This window comes from Rhinolophus sinicus, chromosome 15 (assembly GCF_057876585.1).
Source record: "Rhinolophus sinicus isolate RSI-liver-muscle chromosome 15, RSI-T2T, whole genome shotgun sequence".
Lineage (NCBI taxonomy): Eukaryota > Metazoa > Chordata > Mammalia > Chiroptera > Rhinolophidae > Rhinolophus > Rhinolophus sinicus.
The window spans coordinates 103,086,073-103,104,062 of NC_142515.1; the positions used below are offsets into that span (position 1 = coordinate 103,086,073).

Below are 17,990 nucleotides of genomic sequence, written 5' to 3' on the forward strand. Positions count from 1 at the left end.
AAGCCATCTGGTCCAGGACTTTTGTTTGTTGGGAGGTTTTTTTTGATTACTGATTCCATTTTGTTAGTAGTAATCAGTCTGTTCAGATTTTGTTTCTTCTTGATTCAGTCTTAGAAGAGTGTATATTTCTGGGAATTTATCCATTTCTTCCAGATTGTTCAATTTTTTGGCACATAACTGCTCATAGTATTTTCTTATAATCCTTTGTATTTGTGTGGTGTCCGTTATCACTTCTTTCATTTGGGGTTTTATTTATTTGGGTCCCCTCTCTCTTTTTTTTTTTCCTTGATGAGTTGGGCTAAAGGTTTGTGAATTTTGTTTACCTGTTCAAAAAACCCTCTCTTGGTTTCATTGATCTTTTGTATTATTCTTTTAGATTCTATTTCATTTATTTCGGCTCTGATCTTTATTATTTCCTTCCTTGTACTCACTTTGGGCTTTGTTTGCTCTTCTTTTTCTAGTTCTTTTGGGTGTAAGGTTAGATTGTTTAAGGTTTTTCTTGTTTCTTGAGGTAGGCCTGTATTGCTAAGAATTTCCTTCTTAGAACTGCTTTCACTGTGTCCCATAGATTTTGGGCCATTGTGTTTTCATTTTCCTTTAGTCTCAAGGTATCTTTTGATGTCTTCCTTCATCCCATTGTCAACCCCTTCATTGTTTAGTAGCATGTTATTTAGCCTCCATTTGTTTGTGTGTTTTTCAGTTCTCTTCTTGTAATTGATTTCTAGTTTCATACCATGTGGTCAGAGAAGATTCTTGATATGATTTCAGTCTTCTTAAATTTATTGAGACTTGTTTTGTGGCCTAACATGTGGTGTGTCTTAGAAAATGTTCCATGTGGGGCTGGCCTGGTGGCTCAGGTGGTTGGAGAGCCGAGCTCCCAACGCCGAAGTCACTGATTTGATTCCCACATTAGCCAGTGAACTGCGCCCTCTACAGCTAAGATTGTGAACAGTGGCTCTCCCTGGAGCTGTACTGCCAGGAGTGGCCAGTGGCCAGCGTGAGTGGCCGGCAGCCATCTTGAGCAGTCATGGGCTGCTGTGTGCTACCAGGAGTGGCTGGTGGCCAGCGTGAGTGGCCAGCAGCCATCATGAGCTGCCGTGGGCTGCTGTGTGCTGCATGGGCTACCGTGTGCTGCCATGAGCAGCCAGTGTCCAGTGCGAGTGGCCGGCAACCAGCATGAGCAGCTGTAGACTGCTGTGTGCTACATGGGCTATCGTGTGCTGCCATGAGCGGCCAGTGGCCAGCACGAGTGGCCGATAGCCAGTGTGAGTAGACGACAGCCGGCGAGAGCTGCTGTGAGCGGCCAACTGACAACCCGCGACCAACTGCCTCAGCCTCAGCCCAGGAGAGCGCAAGGCTCATCATACCAGCATTGGCCAGGGAGCTGTGTCCTACACAACTAGATTGAGGAACAACGGCTTGAACCGGAGTGGGGCGGGGAGGTGGAAGAAGGGGGAAAAAGAAAATGTTTCATGTGCACTTGAAAAGAACGTATGTATATTCCACTGCTTTGGGGTGAAATGCTCTAAAATTACCAATTAAATCCATCTGGTCTAATGTGTCATTTGAGGCCACTGTTTCCTTGCTAATTTTCTGTCTGGAAGATCTATCCATTGATGTCAATGGGGTGTTAAAGTTCCCTTCTATGACTGCCTTACTGTTGATCTCTCCTTTTATGTCCATCAATATTTGCTTTATATATTTAGGTGTTCCTATGCTAGGTATATAAGTATTTACAAGGGTTATATCCTCTTGTTGGATTGATCCCTTTATCATTATGAAGTGTCCTTCTTTGTCTCTTATTATAGCCTTTGCTTTCAAGTCTGTTTTGTTTGATAAAACAGACTTTAAAGCAAAGGCTATAATAGGAGACAAAACCCCAGCTTTTTATTCATTTCTGTTCACATGAAATATCCTTTCCCATCCCTTTAGTTTTAGTCTGTGTGTGGGTCTCTTGTAGAAAGCCTATGTATGGGTCTTGTTTTCTTATCCATTAAGTTACCCTATGTCTTTTGATTGGAGAATTTAATCCATTTACATTTAAAGCGGTTGTTGATAGGCATGTAGTGTGTATCAGTGTTCGTTGACAGTTTGACTCTGATGTGCCTAGGCATCGTTTCTTCATATTTATCCTGTTAATGTCTTGCTGAGCTTTTAAAATTTATATCATTCACCAAATTTGGAAAGTTTTTGAACATTATTTCTTTAAATATTTCTTCTATCTTATTCTCTCTGTTCTTTTCTTGTAGGTCTCCAATTACACATACTGGGGGTGCAAAAAAAATGTATACACATGACTTATACTCATCTTTTGGTATCAGTACATATTGAGTATTACAATTTTCATAGTTTTTTCCTTTCTTAAAATGTGTATAATTTTTTTGGCACCCTCTGTACACTAGGCATTCTGCTATTGTCCCACAGGTCCGAGGCTCTGTTTATTCTTCTATAATTTCTCCCTTCCCCCTTCTTTCTACTGAATAATTTCTACTGCTCTAATTTCAAGTTCACTGATTCTGTTCTTTGTCATCTACTCTCTACTATTTAGCCCATCCAGTGAATTTTTTATTTCAGATATAATTTTCAAAAAGTTCTAAGAGTTCCACTTGATTCTTTTTAATATTTTCTATTTCTTTGTTGAGATTTTTTTTTTTTTCATTTTAAGCATATTTTCCTTTATGGAAAGTTGGGCAGTTTTAATAGCTGCTTTAAAGTTCTTATGTGATAATTTGAACATCTGAGTCATCTTGATGTTGGTACTTACTGATTGTCTTTTTTCTTGAGAATGGGTCACAATATCCTGGCTGAATTTTGGATTGTATCCTAGCCATTGTGAATGTTATGTTACAGAAACTCTGCATTCTATTACATTCCTTTGAAGAGCATTAATGTTTCTGTTTTAGCAGGCAGTTAACGAAGTTAGACTTAAACAGCAAACTCTGTAACACATGAGGTGCATGGCAGCTCAGATCTTAGTTCTGACTGCTCTCAGTCTAATCCATGTAAGCATGTTCAAGAGTCAGCCATAACGTCAGGGTTATATACAGAATCAAGGTTCCCCTTCTCTGGCTTCCTGGTTGCTGCAGCAGACCCTTCCCCTGTTTCCTTCCACTAGAGAGAAAGCGGGCTTTCTATTGGAATGTTAGCTGTTCCCTACAGCTGTGCCGCTGACCTCAGGACAAGGCCCCCAAAACAGGAAACTCATATGCCATTTACTTTCTCTAAGTTTTGACTCCCCTCCAAAATATGCTGCTTTCTTTTCACTTACCAGGGCTTTCAAGTAGTAAATTTTTGTATTTTATTCATAGTTTGTCATTGATATCAGTAGGAGGGCTGGTCAGAGAGGAGCTACTCCCCTATTACCAGAAGCAGAACCTTATCATCATCTTTTTTTGTACATAATTTCTAAAGTGGTAGATTGGGAGAGTACAGATGTACTGTACATGTGTATTTCAGCAAAGTATCTGTAATAATCTTTCATGATATCTTAGGATAAAAGCATGTTAAAAGTGGAAGGAACTTTAGACATTATTTTGTATATATGGAAATTTGTATACTGCCTATTCACTTCTGATATGCAGTGAGCGGGTCACCAACTCCAAAGTCAAGCAGCCAACAACATATCTGGGATACAACACAAGATATCTTCATAGCTAGCTTTAGTCCTCTTTCCTCTCAATACCACACGTCTCCTTTGGACATAATAGGTAAGTGGGGACTGGCTGATATTATAATGAAAGAGTTTTTCAGAAGGTCAAAAACCTTACTCAAAGAATACTGATCAACAGATGTCTATCTGGCAGAGGATTTCTAATGATATATAGAAGGCCTTATTGTCCTTTTGTCCTATTCTGCATAAATACACACATTCCTACATTCAGTCACTCAGCAGATACTTACTTCTTGCCTCTCACGTGCTAGGAATACAGGCGGGAACAAGAATGACATGATTCCTGCCCTTGTGAAGTTTATATTCTAGCAGCTCATATTCTAGCCCAAGAGGGAGGCAATGAACAAACAATGAGTAAGACACTTTCTGTTGACCCTCTTCTACTTGAGACTCACTCTTCCTTTGGCTTTTTCCTCCACTCACCCCTTAAATGGTTCGATCCTTGCCCGCCTTCTCATTTTAGATGCTTCCCCTAGGCAATTTCACCTTCTCCCTATGGTTTCCACAACATATTTGTTGATTACTCTGTTTTTCATTTTTAACATAGACCTCTCAAATAAGCTCTAAACTATTTCTTGCAAATATTTGTCGACATGTACCATACCGACTCTTTGAATCTGCCATCTTCAAAGCTGAACTCAATTCATTCCCTGTCAAATACATTTCTCTTTCTGTCTTTACCATTCTCAGTGGTATCATCTTAAATGCCACTGCCTGTTTCACTTCTCATATGCAGTGAGCGGGTCACCAACTCCATTAATTCTATTTCCTGAATCTATCTGCACTATAATCTCCTTGCTATTGATCCAACCATCTTCTTTACATTTTTTTCAGGAGCCTTTTAAGCAGTTTCTCAGCATTTTGCATCAGAATTGATTTTCTATAACACAAATCTAATAATGTCATTCTCTTGTACCTTGTGGATACTTCTGCTAGCACTTAATTTATTGTACTCGATTACTTAGATAATTATTAGACTTTGAACAAGTAGAAGGAAGGGACCATGCTTTGCTCATCTTAAATTTCTATAATCTAGCAATCATAAGTTAATATCTTAAATTAAGGCATTAAAGACATTCTTATTAAATCTATGAAATATGAAATTTTGCAGGAAAATATTACAGAAATTCAGATATTCAAGTTGCTTAAATAATTAGCTAAACTGAAAAGGAAATTCCAATTAGGAAAAAAGAATTGAATCTAAGTAAAAATAAATAAATAAATAAAATAACCAAAATGTAGGGAGGATCCCTTAACACATTCTGACCGCCACTTTCTACTTAGGAAATAACTAAGGATTCTTCTAAGGTAGCTGTTAGGTGGTAGTTAATTGATACAAGAGAAAAGTGTCATGCATTTGATGTTTGCTAAGCAGTTTTTAATGCAATAAGGACACAATGTAAATACAGATAGTTACCCACAAAATACAGAAAAATGCTCCATACCTAAGCATGTAAAATTGGCCTTCCTTTTTTGCTTTGCTGCTGTGGACATCTCTGTTCTTTAAATACATGGTATTCTGGTCCCTACTTCTTGATCCCCTCGGGACCCATTTACAGAGATATGATGGAAGAAGAAAGAATGGGAGAGAAAACCTGGTTCTAGTCACCTGGTCTTAGTAACCCAAATTATAAAAATACAAAAATTATCCCGCAGAAACAAATGTGGTATTTATTTCTCTAGTGCTATCTTAGGTACACAATGGGTTCAACAGTTTTTTGGGATGGCTCAGACCTAACTACTACATATAAAGTTGTTTCTATGGAAATGCTTTTAAAACACCCAACAATTAACTCAAAACATGTCAGAATTATCTTTATGAAGATCTTTATGTTTTATCAATAGCATCTGCAAAATTTTTAAAAGTAACATTTAGAATACTGTAAATCCACTAGAAGAAAAAAATCACTTGAGCTGCAGCACTGAGAACAAATTATGCAAATGTCTGAATAGCAGAGGCTGTAGCACTAATAGCTAACAGATACTTCTTTTAGGCATGAATAAGTCAAATGTATCTTACTACTCATCAAAAGGAAGTGATCATTTTCACAAGTAAAGGAAGGCGTTGGGTTATTTCTCATTACCCATAGTTCCCTCAAGTTACTCACAGCTGAAGAGTAGAGTTCAAACTCTTGCTCAGGAAGGAAAGAATGCCAGCCATCTTCTATCACTTCAAACATGGGCCGGTAAAAGAAAGGGTACATCAGAGTGATGGAGTCCAGGGTAGACAGTGCCTGGGGCGGGGGAAAGGAAATAAAGAGAGGAAAAGGGAATATACCACAACTTGAAACATTTAACTGTCAAATTGGTATTAAACAAATATGACCTAATAATGATAGGCACCTAATACATTTCTCTAACACTGTATTTATCACAAGATACAACTATAGCTCATTGAGGCTAATTTCCATGTTTTCAGCATCTAACAAGGTATCTGGCAGATAACAAACACTCAGCATTTGCTATGAACAAAAGAATAAAAAATCGTGCATACCTAGGAGAAAAATGAAATGACTCCTTCTTGACATCATTTAATAAAGCCTAATAAAAAGGTCCAAATATTTTGGGGGATCAGAGAACAGACAGATTTTGGTTAGTCAGAAAGTCCTTGGCTCAAAAGCCAATTATCAACTAAATAAACATATGTAAATTACTTTTAAAAATCAGCATCTGTTAGTAATTGTAAAATAGGTGACATAGCTTAGTAGCCAAAGAGTCAAACTGGAGTCAGACTGCTAGATTCAAATTCGATTCCAGTGCAGTAGTGGTTAAGTAGTATAACCACTCCATGTCTCAGTTTCCTCAGCTGTCAAATGGGGGAAATAACAGTACCTACCTCACAGAGCTGTTGGGAGCATTATGAGAGAGAATATGTGTAAGAGACCTAGAACAGTGCCTGGCACATAATGAACACTAAAATAATTTTACCTATGACATGGCCCACATATTATATACTCCACGTATACTCCATCAGTGTTCACTTCCTCCCTTCCTAGAGTGTTATGCCATTTGGTCACGTATCATCATATGATACACTGACTCATTTTCAAGCTGGGGCAATAACTCTGTGGTCCCCCCATGAGCTTTTATTCATCTGGAGCACTTGAATTCTGGGTGACAACACCAGGAAACCTGACTAGAGGGGAGGAATAGTTCATCCTCCATTAAGCGGCAGTTTCATCGTTCTGACAGAGGAGTTATGGAATGCATTTCTATGGCTGGACAAGAGGGCACCAAAATCAGTTAGCATAATTCAACCTGCAGTAATTATAGAGATGTTCACCTGGAGCGGTGAGGGGCCCAACATCATGTTAACACCCCAAAACTCTCAGCATGAAGCTACCTCCTTGTAGGTCACAAAAAGATCACACTCACAAAAGGATGGGCCCATGACTTATTAAAAAATAGACAAAACTTGTAGTTCAGCAGTTTCACAAAAACATCTCCATCCAAAGTTATTCTTCTCTCTGTCCATAAGTCACGAAGCCTTCCCCCCAATGCTCATAAAACAGAAAATATGGAGAAACATGGCTATATAATCCATTATCCACTTATATCGTCTTTGGTTGCCAATCACACCAAACAGAAGCAGAAAGGCCAGTGTTCACGAATGATTTGACAAGAGTTGTCATTGGTCAGTACAAACAATTTATTTGTTTGTTTGTTTATAAGATATTCTTTGCACTATTTAAAACAATTTTTTAGCTTTACTGATGTATAATTGACAAAACTGTAAAACAAAGTATACAATATGATGATTTCATTGTGAAAGGATTCCCCCCATTAACACATCCATCACCTCACATATTTACTTTCTGTTGTTTTTGAGAACATTTAAGTTCTAGTCTCTTAGCAAATTGTAATTATATAATATAGTATCATCAAGTAGAGTCAGCATGTTATACATTATATCCACAGACCTTATTCATCTTATAGCTGCAAGTTTTACCAACTTCTCCCTATTCTCCCACCCCCAACCCTGGCAACTTTTCTACTGTTTCTATGAGTTTGACATTATTTTAGATTCCACATATAAATGATACCATGCAATATTTGTCTTTCTCTGTCTGGCTTATTTCACTTAGCATAATACCCTCCAGGTTCATCCATGTTGTCACAAATGGCAAGATTGTTTTCTTTTTTAAGGCCGAATAATAATAATAATCACACACACACACCCCCCTCACATTTTCTTTATCCATTCATCCATCAACACTTAGATTGTTCCCATACCTTGGCTATTATGAATAATGCTGCAGTGAACACGCAAGTACAGATATCTCTTTGAGATAATGATTTTGTTTCCTTTGGCTATATACCCAGAAGTAAGATTGCTGGATGATATGGTAGCTCTATTTTCACTTTCTTGAGGAAAATCCATACTGTTTTCCATTGTGGCTGGTACAGCCATTGTTTTAAATGCAAGTCAGCAATCACTCTGACAGGCAATAAGCACTCATACTTTGACTTGTCATGATTACATGCTATGTCACTAGAGAGAGGATTTTTCCTGTAAACACATTAAGAACTGAAAACATTTCAACCCCAAAAGCAGTTGAAACTATAAGAAAAAAGCTTCATCAGACTTCCTGTTATAATTTAGGAAACTGAGCACTTGCCAGTTATTCTTCCAATGAGATTCTATTAGCAGAATATATTTGGGATACAAACTCTTGATTACAATGAATAGCTCAACCATGCTATATAAGAATTTTACTTATTACTCCCAAATTATGTGAAGATATATGGGGGGAAGGGGAATTGGATGCCAGAAAAAGGCTAGAGGTCAACTTCACTATGTATATGTACTAAGCTGTAAAAACAATCAAGAAAGCATTCACTTTCTGAAGTCAAATTATGACAATGGCTCATAATATACAGCTTCTTTTCAGCCATAAGGACTATGTAATCAATCAGTTTCTAAAGAGCTTTAGATAATATCTACAGCCAAGTAAATAACTGATTCATGCCAACAACGCTAAGTGGATGCAATCAGAAAGTGGAACAATATGCTTTGCCCTATTTCTTCATCACTATGCTTCACTATGGGCAACTTCACTAACACCCACCAACCAGCTCTCTTACAAGTTATAAAAGGGACAAGAAGAAAAATATAGACAGGTCAATGAAAATCCAGTCCCACAACTGAGAAAACCACATGCTAACTGAAGTGGGTCAGTAGCATTTCCCTGCCCACATAACAGGATAGTATTTCAATTTAACAGACTAGAAGACTTGCACTTCTCACTCATGGTAGCAAATTTGGCTAAATCAACATTACTGTGTTACTTCCAAATGACAGATCTATAAGACAAACAGTTCAGCTCATCTTCTCATTTCCTTAAGTAAAATTCAGCAAAGGCAGAAAGAAAAATGTTGCATGCCGATTTTCTCAGTACCACAACAGTTGTTCCTTTATTTCGCTATTCTTGTTTAAAACCAAACAAAATCCCAGTTACAGATTTTTAAGGCTTTCTGCCCCCTTTTAATAATTAAGCCAATAGCATTTGTTTTGGAACACAAAGCCCAGATTAGTCACTCAAAGACAGAAACGAAACAAAACAAAACAGTGTATCTCTATAATTGTCTAGAAAATACTGTAAACATAAAGTTAATTGCTGTAATTTAGAGGCCGTGATTTAAAATAAGGCAATTTAAAATTTGAGTGTATACCAAAATAGTTGGTTAGAATGGGGAAGAAAACAGTGTGAGGTCTTCAATTTAAATATTAAATTATCCAAGTAAGATTTCTGTTATTTATAATCTGAACAGATATTCAATAATTTTTTCTACAAATATAAAACAAACACATCTTGTCTTAAGCAAAGCTGATATGTGAAAATTCAGATTAATAATAATAAAAACAAACACAAGACTACAATCATTGGTGATATTTACTTGCTTTATAAAAGAAGTAACTTTTTAAAAAAGTCTTATCATATGTACATATACAGTGGGATATTATCTAGCCTTAAAAGGGAAGGATATCCATCCTGTCACATGCTACATACAGTACACATGAACTTGGAAGAATAAGTAACACTAAAGACTGCTATACGTCTGTAAAATCCTATTACATTCCTATAACATGAATCGGGGTGAGGCTTTTCCTATCAGTCTTCAATATTTGAGTCACAGAGCATGACCAAATATCTAACAAAGAAACATGTGAGCTACATTGAGTCAGAATATAAGGCTCTTTTTTATTACTATTTATTTTCATCAAATTTTGCTTCCAAAATACTTACCTCAATGGAACTGGCTATATTCAAACATTCCTCCATTCCAGGAATATCCAACTGAATTATTCGAAAATCTTTACATTTTACAATGATGGTACCCAGTGGTCCCACAAATCTGTAAAAAATTATAAATTATACTTAGGTACATACGCATATATATTTCTAACTTTAAGCATATGATTATTTATTTGAAAAGAGAATGTAAATATAATCACCATCTATATTCAACTTCTCAATTAGTCTGATTAAGGAAGAGTAAAGCCTGAATCATAAAAAATGTGAGCCATAAATTATTTAAAATACAGGCTAATTCATTTAACAGAGATTATTTGGGGCCTTCAAAGAATAGCAAAAAACGATCTGTAATGTATTAAGTGTTTGTATAGAGATATTTCTGATGCATAGGAAAATGGTTCATTTGAGATTTTACTTACTCCCAAGCTTGTAGCAGTTGATTTTAAATGTAACTATTTTTCGGTCTTTAAAAACTATTAACTTGCAATATCTATTCTAAATCAATACCATATCTAATCATAAATTTTGTATCAGTAAGTTTACAAATTTTGTACAAATTTAATTTTGTCTTAGATGGGATTTTAAAATAAAAATTAGTATTACTATAACAGTAGTTTATAACTACATTTTTTTGTTTTCTACATGATTTAACAGGTTAATACACCTAAAGAGAAAAATACAATTACTAGTATAAAAGCTAATATTCCTGTATTACTGTAGCTTTGGTTTGTAACTCCAAATTTTGTTTTCTACACAGTTAAGAGACTAATGCATTACAGGAATTATTAGTTTATGTTTGGGGGCACACAATATATAAAGATGTAATTTTGTGACATTACCAATTGAAAGGGTGGGAATGGAACTGTAAAGGAGCAGAGTTTTTGTGTATTTTGAAGTTAAGCTGGTATAAATTCACATTAGAGTGTTAGAACTTTAGAATGTTAAATGGAATTCCCACCGTAATCACAAAGACAATAGCAATAGAATATACCCAAAAGTAAATGATGAAGGAATTTAAACATTTCTCTACAAAAAATCAGCCATATACAAAAGAAGATAGTAATTCAGGAAATGAGGGACAAAAAAGCTAAGGCATAGAGAAAACAAATAGCACAATAACAGAAGTCCCTCCTTAACAATACAGTAAGTCCTCACTTAAAGTCATCGATAGGTTTTGTGACTTTAAACGAAATGATGTGTAATGAAACCAATTTTGTCATAAGCTAATTGATATAAACAAGAGTTAAGTTCCTAAGGCATCTTTAAATGTAAATGGCTTAAACTCTACAATCAAGAGACAAAGATTGGCAGAATAGGTAAGAACACACGATCCAAATATATGCTGTATTACAAGAGGCTCAGTTGAGATCCAAAGACACAAACAGGTTGAAGGTGAAAGGGTAGAAGAAGATATTCCATGCAAATAGTAACCAAAGGACAGCAGGGGAGGCTATACTAATATCAGACAAAATAGACTTTGATCAAAAACAATGAAAAGAAAAAGAAGGACACTCTATATTAATAAAAGGTTCAACACAGCAAGAAGATATAACAAATATAAACATTTACACACCTAATGACGATCAAAATATATGGAGCAAAACTGACAGAGTTGAAGGGAGAAATAGATAGTCTAAAATAATAGTTGGAGACTTGAATACCCCACTCATAATAATGGGTAGAACAACTAGACAGAAAGATAAGTAAGGAAATAGAGGACTTAAACAACACCACATGAAATACATAGACATATACATGCTACCCAACAACAAAACACATTCTTCTCAAGTGCACATGGGACATTTTCTAGGATAGACCATATATGTTAGGCTCAAATCAAGTCTCAATAGATTTAAAAAGATAGATATCACACAAGGTACAGGCATACCTCAGAGATGATACAGATTTGGTTCCAGACCATGGTGATAAAGCAAGTATTGCAATAAGGCGAGTGGTAATCTTTTTGTTGGTGGAGGGTCTTGATTTCAATTTGTAAAAAAATGCAACTGTAAAGCGCAATAAAACGAGGTTTACATGTATCTTCTCTGACTACATGGGATGAAGTTAGAAATCAATAACAAAAGGAAAATTGGAAAATTCACAAGCTGTGAAAATTAGACACTTTTAAACAACCAATGGATCAAAGAAGAAATGACAAGAAAAGTTAGAAAATACTTAGAGACAAATGAAAACAAAACTACAACATTATAAAACTTACGGGACACAGCAAAAGCTGTATATATTATAGATACACATATATAAATCCATTTGATAAATGATAAATCAGTCAAAGATGGGTTGTTAGATGACAGTTTAGTAAAACAGACTTGCTAGATGGAGGAAAAATAAAGTTGGATTCTTATCACACAAAGGTAGAATCCAAACAATTAAGGACCTAAAAAATGATGGCTAAAACTATAAAGCTAATATGAAAGAAAATGTAAGAGAGTATCTGGTGATCTTGGGATAAGGAAGGACTTCTTAAATAAGACTTACAAACACAAAACATAAGTAAAAAATTAACATTTTGCATTAAAGGTAAGGACTTCTGTTCAACAAAGGACACCACAGGAAAGTTAACACATAGGTGAGAGACTAGGTAAAGACATTTCTAATGTCTAAGTAAAGAATTAATATCTAGAGCGTATACAAGGAATTGGTACAAATCAACACAAGAAAGACAACAAACTCCGTTTTAAAAAGTGGGCCAAGGAAATTCATAGGACATTCACAGAAAGGAAAAAAATTTTAACTGAATTGCTAACAAGTATATAAAGAAATACTTACACTCACCAGTAATTAGAGACATACGAGGTCTGACAATTAAGTTCGCGAACTCATTCTAGACGTGCTATATACGTCATTGCTGAATATCACTATGGCCACCTTTGAAGTACTCCTCTTGGGAAGCTATGCACTGATGCCAGCACCTAGTCCACCCTTCAAAGCAATTTTGGAACTCTTTTTCTGGAATGGCCATCAGAGCTGTTGTTGTATTACCCTTGATGTCCTGAATGTCATCAAAATGTCTTCCTTTTTTTTTTTTTTTAAATGTCTTCCTTTCAATATTTCCTTTATCTTCAGGTAAAGAAAGAAGTCATTGGGGAACAGATCAAGTGAGTAGGGAGGCTGTTCCAATACAGTTATTTGTTGAATGGCTAGAAACTCCCTCACAGACAGTGCCATGTGAGCTGGCGCATTGTTGTGATATAAGGGCCATGAATTGTTGGCAAAAAGTTCAGGTCGTCTAACGTTTTCATGCAGCCCTTTCAGCACTTGCAAATAATAAATTTGGTTAACTATTTGTCCAGTTGGTACAAATTCATAATGAATAATCCCTCTGATATAAAAAAAAGGTTAACAACATCGTTGCAACAAGTTCGTGAACTTAACTGTCCAACCTCGTACAAATTAAAACAAAGAGATACTATTTCACAATCATCAGAGAGGCAAAAATTAGAAAGATCGTAATACCAAATGTTGGTTAAGAATGTGGTAGAAATAGTGACTATGGTGGGAGAGCAAAGTAGAACAGTCTACTTTCTGGCTCAATGCCATCCTAGGCACCATGTGGGAGAAACTCTCAAACAAAACTATAATGGGACCCAAATGAGTATATTTATCCAAGTTGTTTGTCATAACAGGGAGTTGGAGTTATATACAGGGTCAGATAAGTAAAATGTTATAGACACTTTGGAATTCTATGCTGCAGTCAGAAGCAGTGAAATGGATGTACATACAACAAAATGAAAAAACCTCAAGAGTACTGAGTTAAAATGTTGTGAAATAGAACAAGATCTACAACATAATCCTACTCAGGTAAATTAAACCCACACATGCATGTGTGCACACCCCACGCACAACAGTGCTACATATTTTATAAGGATATACATATATCCAAGGAGAGACAGCAACACCTAATATAGTTACCTATACAGATTGAAGGTGAGGTGGAAAATAGGAGAGAAAATTAGGGCTGAAGAAGAATAAAATAAAAACATCAAGAAAACCTTGTAATGAATCAATCATGGAAATGATGAGTCATCAACGGTAGGATTAATTCAACTTTCTACATCTGAGGTCCATGAAAAGAAAAAAAAGTATAATTGTAAAATGTGTATACAACATAGTCTGCTGAAAGGATCAAGTAAAATTATGTATGCAGTGTACATGAAAGTATTTTATAAGCTTGTAAAGCATTATTCAAATATAAGTTACTACTTCATATGAGAGGGGTTGTCTTCCTTTTATGTGATAGAACTTAGGTTCACAGAGGTTAAGTCGCTTGTCCAAGGGCACCTACGTATCTAATATGAGGCAGAACTGAAGGAGTCATGCTTAATACTGCTCTTCCTGTCACACCCCATTTACAATTCACCAGCAAAGCATGGCAGCTCAACCTTCAAAATACATCCTAAATCTGCCTGCTTCTGACCGTACTACTACTGCTTCCATTCTGCGTCAATGTCACCTGTTACCTGAACTATACTCAAGTCTCCTAGCTGGGCCTGCTGCATCCACTCTTGACCCTTTACAATCCATTTTCTGCCAGTGGCCAGAATCATTTAAAAAGTCTATCAACTGCTACTTCCTTGCTTTCAATTCTTCGAGGGCTTCCCATGAAAACCATCACAATGGCATATGAGGCCCTACACGATCTGGCCCTGCTTGTCCCTCCAACCATAGTTTATGCTGTCCCCCTAGATGCTACCCCTTGCTCACACCGGCCTCTTTGTTCTTCCTGGTACATGCCAGGCATGTTTGATTCACGTCTTTGCATTCACTGTTCCCTGGATGAAATGCTGTTTCCTCTGATAGTCACATTGCTAGTTTCTTCCCTTCATTCAGATGTCATTCATGCAAATGTCACTTGTCTTCTCTGAAATTCTTTTTGCATACACTGCCTCTTGGCATTCTCTATCCTTCCATCTTCCATTATTTCCCTTTCTGGCACATATTACCTGACATTGTTATATATTTATTTGCTGATTTATCTGAGTGTCCATCTCCTCCACCAGGACATAAGCTCCTCATCCGTCTTAGACACCACTGCATCTGCAGAGCCCCAACAGTGCTCAGTACATAGAAGACACATGGAAGTAAATATTTCTTGAAAGTAACAATTAAACAACCTCTGATCTGACCACCCAGCTCAGCTCTTTCCAATACATCACTCTGTTTCTTAGGAAGAAGAGAAATGTATGTAGTTTGTCATTTATCCCCTACAGATTAAAAGGTCCATGTCTTAGTATATACTTCCTTAAGCCCTACCAGGCCCAGCATGTAGTAAATGCTAGGCAAATATGATGAAATGAAAGTGAAAAGCAACCATAAATAGAGGTAAATAAGAAAGACAGTGGATGGCACAGAGGAACTCTAATTTGTATTCTATGTCACCACTAACCACTCAGTAATCAATTCTTCTTTTATTTCCTATGTCCCTCTCTGCCCAAGCCACAGTTAGGAGTTTTAAAGCAGATAAAAATGAACAAAAGGTGAGTCATGGCTTCAAGAAGCTAACGTGTATGTAACTATCCAAATACAAAATTTATTTTTTAATTGGCAAATATTGGGGAACAGTGTTTCTCGAGGGCCCATCAGCTCCAAGTCGTTGTCCTTCAGTCCAGTTGTGGAGGGCGCAGCTCAGCTCCAAGTCCAGTTGCCGTTTTCACTCTTTAGTTGCAGGGGGCACAGCCCACCATCCCATGAGGGAATTGAACCGGCAACCTTGTTGTTGAGGGTTCGCGCTCTAACCAACTGAGCCATCCAGCCACCCCAAATACAAATTTTAATGTACATTTATGAAAGAGGTATAATTACAGAGCTATAGGATTTCAAAGTGAGGGGAATTACTTCTAGTTGTGGAATTAACAGCATATTGGTAGGTTGGTAACAGTTGGATGGTAGCCTATAAACTCCTAAAAGAACTATATTTTATTCATCTTGGTGTCCTTAATGCCTCACAGAATATCTGTAATATAACGACATTCAATGAATGTTTAAGAAACTTGGGAGGAGCAAGGCAGAGCAGGCAGAAGAACATCAGTATAATACAGACATGAGAGAATGCAGGACATGGATGAGCAAAAATAAAGTGAGGCCTGGCTAGTAACAAATGTTCATGAAAGGGAATGGCAAGAACTAAGGTGGGAAAAGTAAGTTAGGGATGGAACCTGGAGTGCCATGAATGACAGACTGAGTAAGGGCTTTAGACTTTATTATGCAGGCAAGGAGAGACCATGGAAAACTCACACCCAGGAAGTGATGTGGGGAGTCTAATAGGAGCCCTCTGTTTGAAAAAAATAAATAAATAAACCTATTACTACTTCACCCATACTGTTTCAAATTCTATCATTAGAGATTATTTTCTTTTAAGGCAAAACCTCTCTAGAAATCTTAATATCCAAATTCTCTTGAAAGGTAATAAAAAAAAAGCTATTGTCATTCACTTATATTATACTTTAGTGTAAATTGGATAATCTACCTTCTCCTGGCTAGAGTAAGTCCATAGTCATTGGGGAAATGGGAATTTTGACTGCAGATGTAAGAGTAACTTTTTTTACTCTGAGACACTACCTTGGAAAGACAGAGTCTGGGGTGCAAAAAAAAAGAAGACGTTAATTAATTAATTCCTTTGCTTAAGTGCCAACTCTGTCCTTTCCAAAAGCAGAACTAAGTAAACCCCACAGTGGGAAGTAATATAAAATGGATGACCCAGAAGGTAAGAAACAAGGAGAAATATGATCAACTGAACATTTTTGAGAGAAAGAAATGGTTTTGTGGACTTTACACGCTACATACTGAGTTCTTTTGAGTTTTCTTTCCTCCAAAGTGGCAAGTAAAGGCTTTACCTAGATCACATTCAATCACAACTTCATGAACTGTGATAGACAATTAATATTCAAGAAATATGATGGCACAAGGAGAAGAAATTTTAGAAGGAAAACGTTGAAAATGCTCCCAAATAGTGTTATGTACCAAAAATGAGAATCAGGATGATAACAACCATGTGATAACCCTGAGATTTCCATCCAGGTTGAATAGGAACCAGGTTTAATAAAACCATCTCATTGGATGGTTTTATGCTTTCTAAAACTCAAATCCTCACTCTAGGCCAGAGAGGGCTCATTTTGCTGGCTGGTTGGGCAACAGGACGCAAGGAAAACACTGGGACGCGTTTCCTCAGACGTCCACTTAAGGACCCCTGGTTCCCTGAGGAACGGGTGGGATGAGCACTCACCGCTTGTCAATGGCGTCGATGTTTGAATGGAGAAGCCACAACTCCTCCGTGTTGTCCTGCCGGGAGGACAGGATCAGGTGGTGGCCAGTCAGACATAAGGTCCCCTCCACGGCTGGATAGAAAGGCCGGTGCAGCACCACATTGTCCACCCGTGGGGTCTTAATCAGCTCCGCAAACTCCATGTTCCCCAGCAGTCGGAGCCGGGGGACTGCAGCTTCCAGCAGACAGAAGGCGGTTACACCGCCGCAGGGATAAAGAAGAGAATGACCCGGCGCAAGGCAGACCGGAGGGGCGGGGTCCGGGGCGGGGAGGCCGGGCCCCGCCCCAGGATGGGGTGGACTAGGCTAGGCCTATGGCCACTGTCACTGGCTGCGGGGAGACCGCGGCTCGGCCAGGCTGGTGCGTCTCTCCCGCGCCTCTAGCCCTCCCAGGTCCGAGACTCAGCCAGAGAGAACAGTCTGCGACAGGCCCAGCAGCTGCCGCCGCCACCTGCGGACGGGTGGACCCGCAGAGGGGAGAACGAGGAGGCCGCTTTAGGGCCAGTTTCCAAATCCCAGCCGCTAGGGACTCCTGGCGGAAGTAGCTGCTCCCAGCCGGGGCCTAGAGCAACTCCGGGCGGAAGCCGCTGCGCTCGAAACTCGGAAGACAGGAAGTCAGAGATGGAAGTCGGTCCCTTCTTGGGTCCGACGAGAGTGCTTCCGGAAACACAGCCAGGGTCGAAAATTTGTGTTCCTACAAGGAAAAAGCTCTTCTTTACCTTCACACCCACCGCTCTACCACCACACCCTTCAACTATTCCGTTTCAGAAAAGGCCGGGGAAGAT

The 17,990-nt window shown here is 37.8% G+C and overlaps 1 protein-coding gene across 1 annotated transcript in view; it reads right to left on the minus strand.

The window, feature by feature from the left end:
• The window catches only part of MTMR9 (myotubularin related protein 9), a 40,375-nt gene extending 22,596 nt beyond the window's left edge, over positions 1-17,779 (minus strand). The window contains exons 1-3 of the mRNA XM_019733202.3: positions 17,168-17,779; positions 9,919-10,027; positions 5,779-5,904 (exon numbers count right to left, since the gene is read on the minus strand). Of these exons, the coding sequence (XP_019588761.1) occupies positions 5,779-5,904; positions 9,919-10,027; positions 17,168-17,349 (417 nt within the window). The 5' untranslated portion in view covers positions 17,350-17,779. The remainder of the gene's footprint in view (positions 1-5,778; positions 5,905-9,918; positions 10,028-17,167) is intronic.
• Positions 17,780-17,990: the final 211 nt, after the last annotated feature.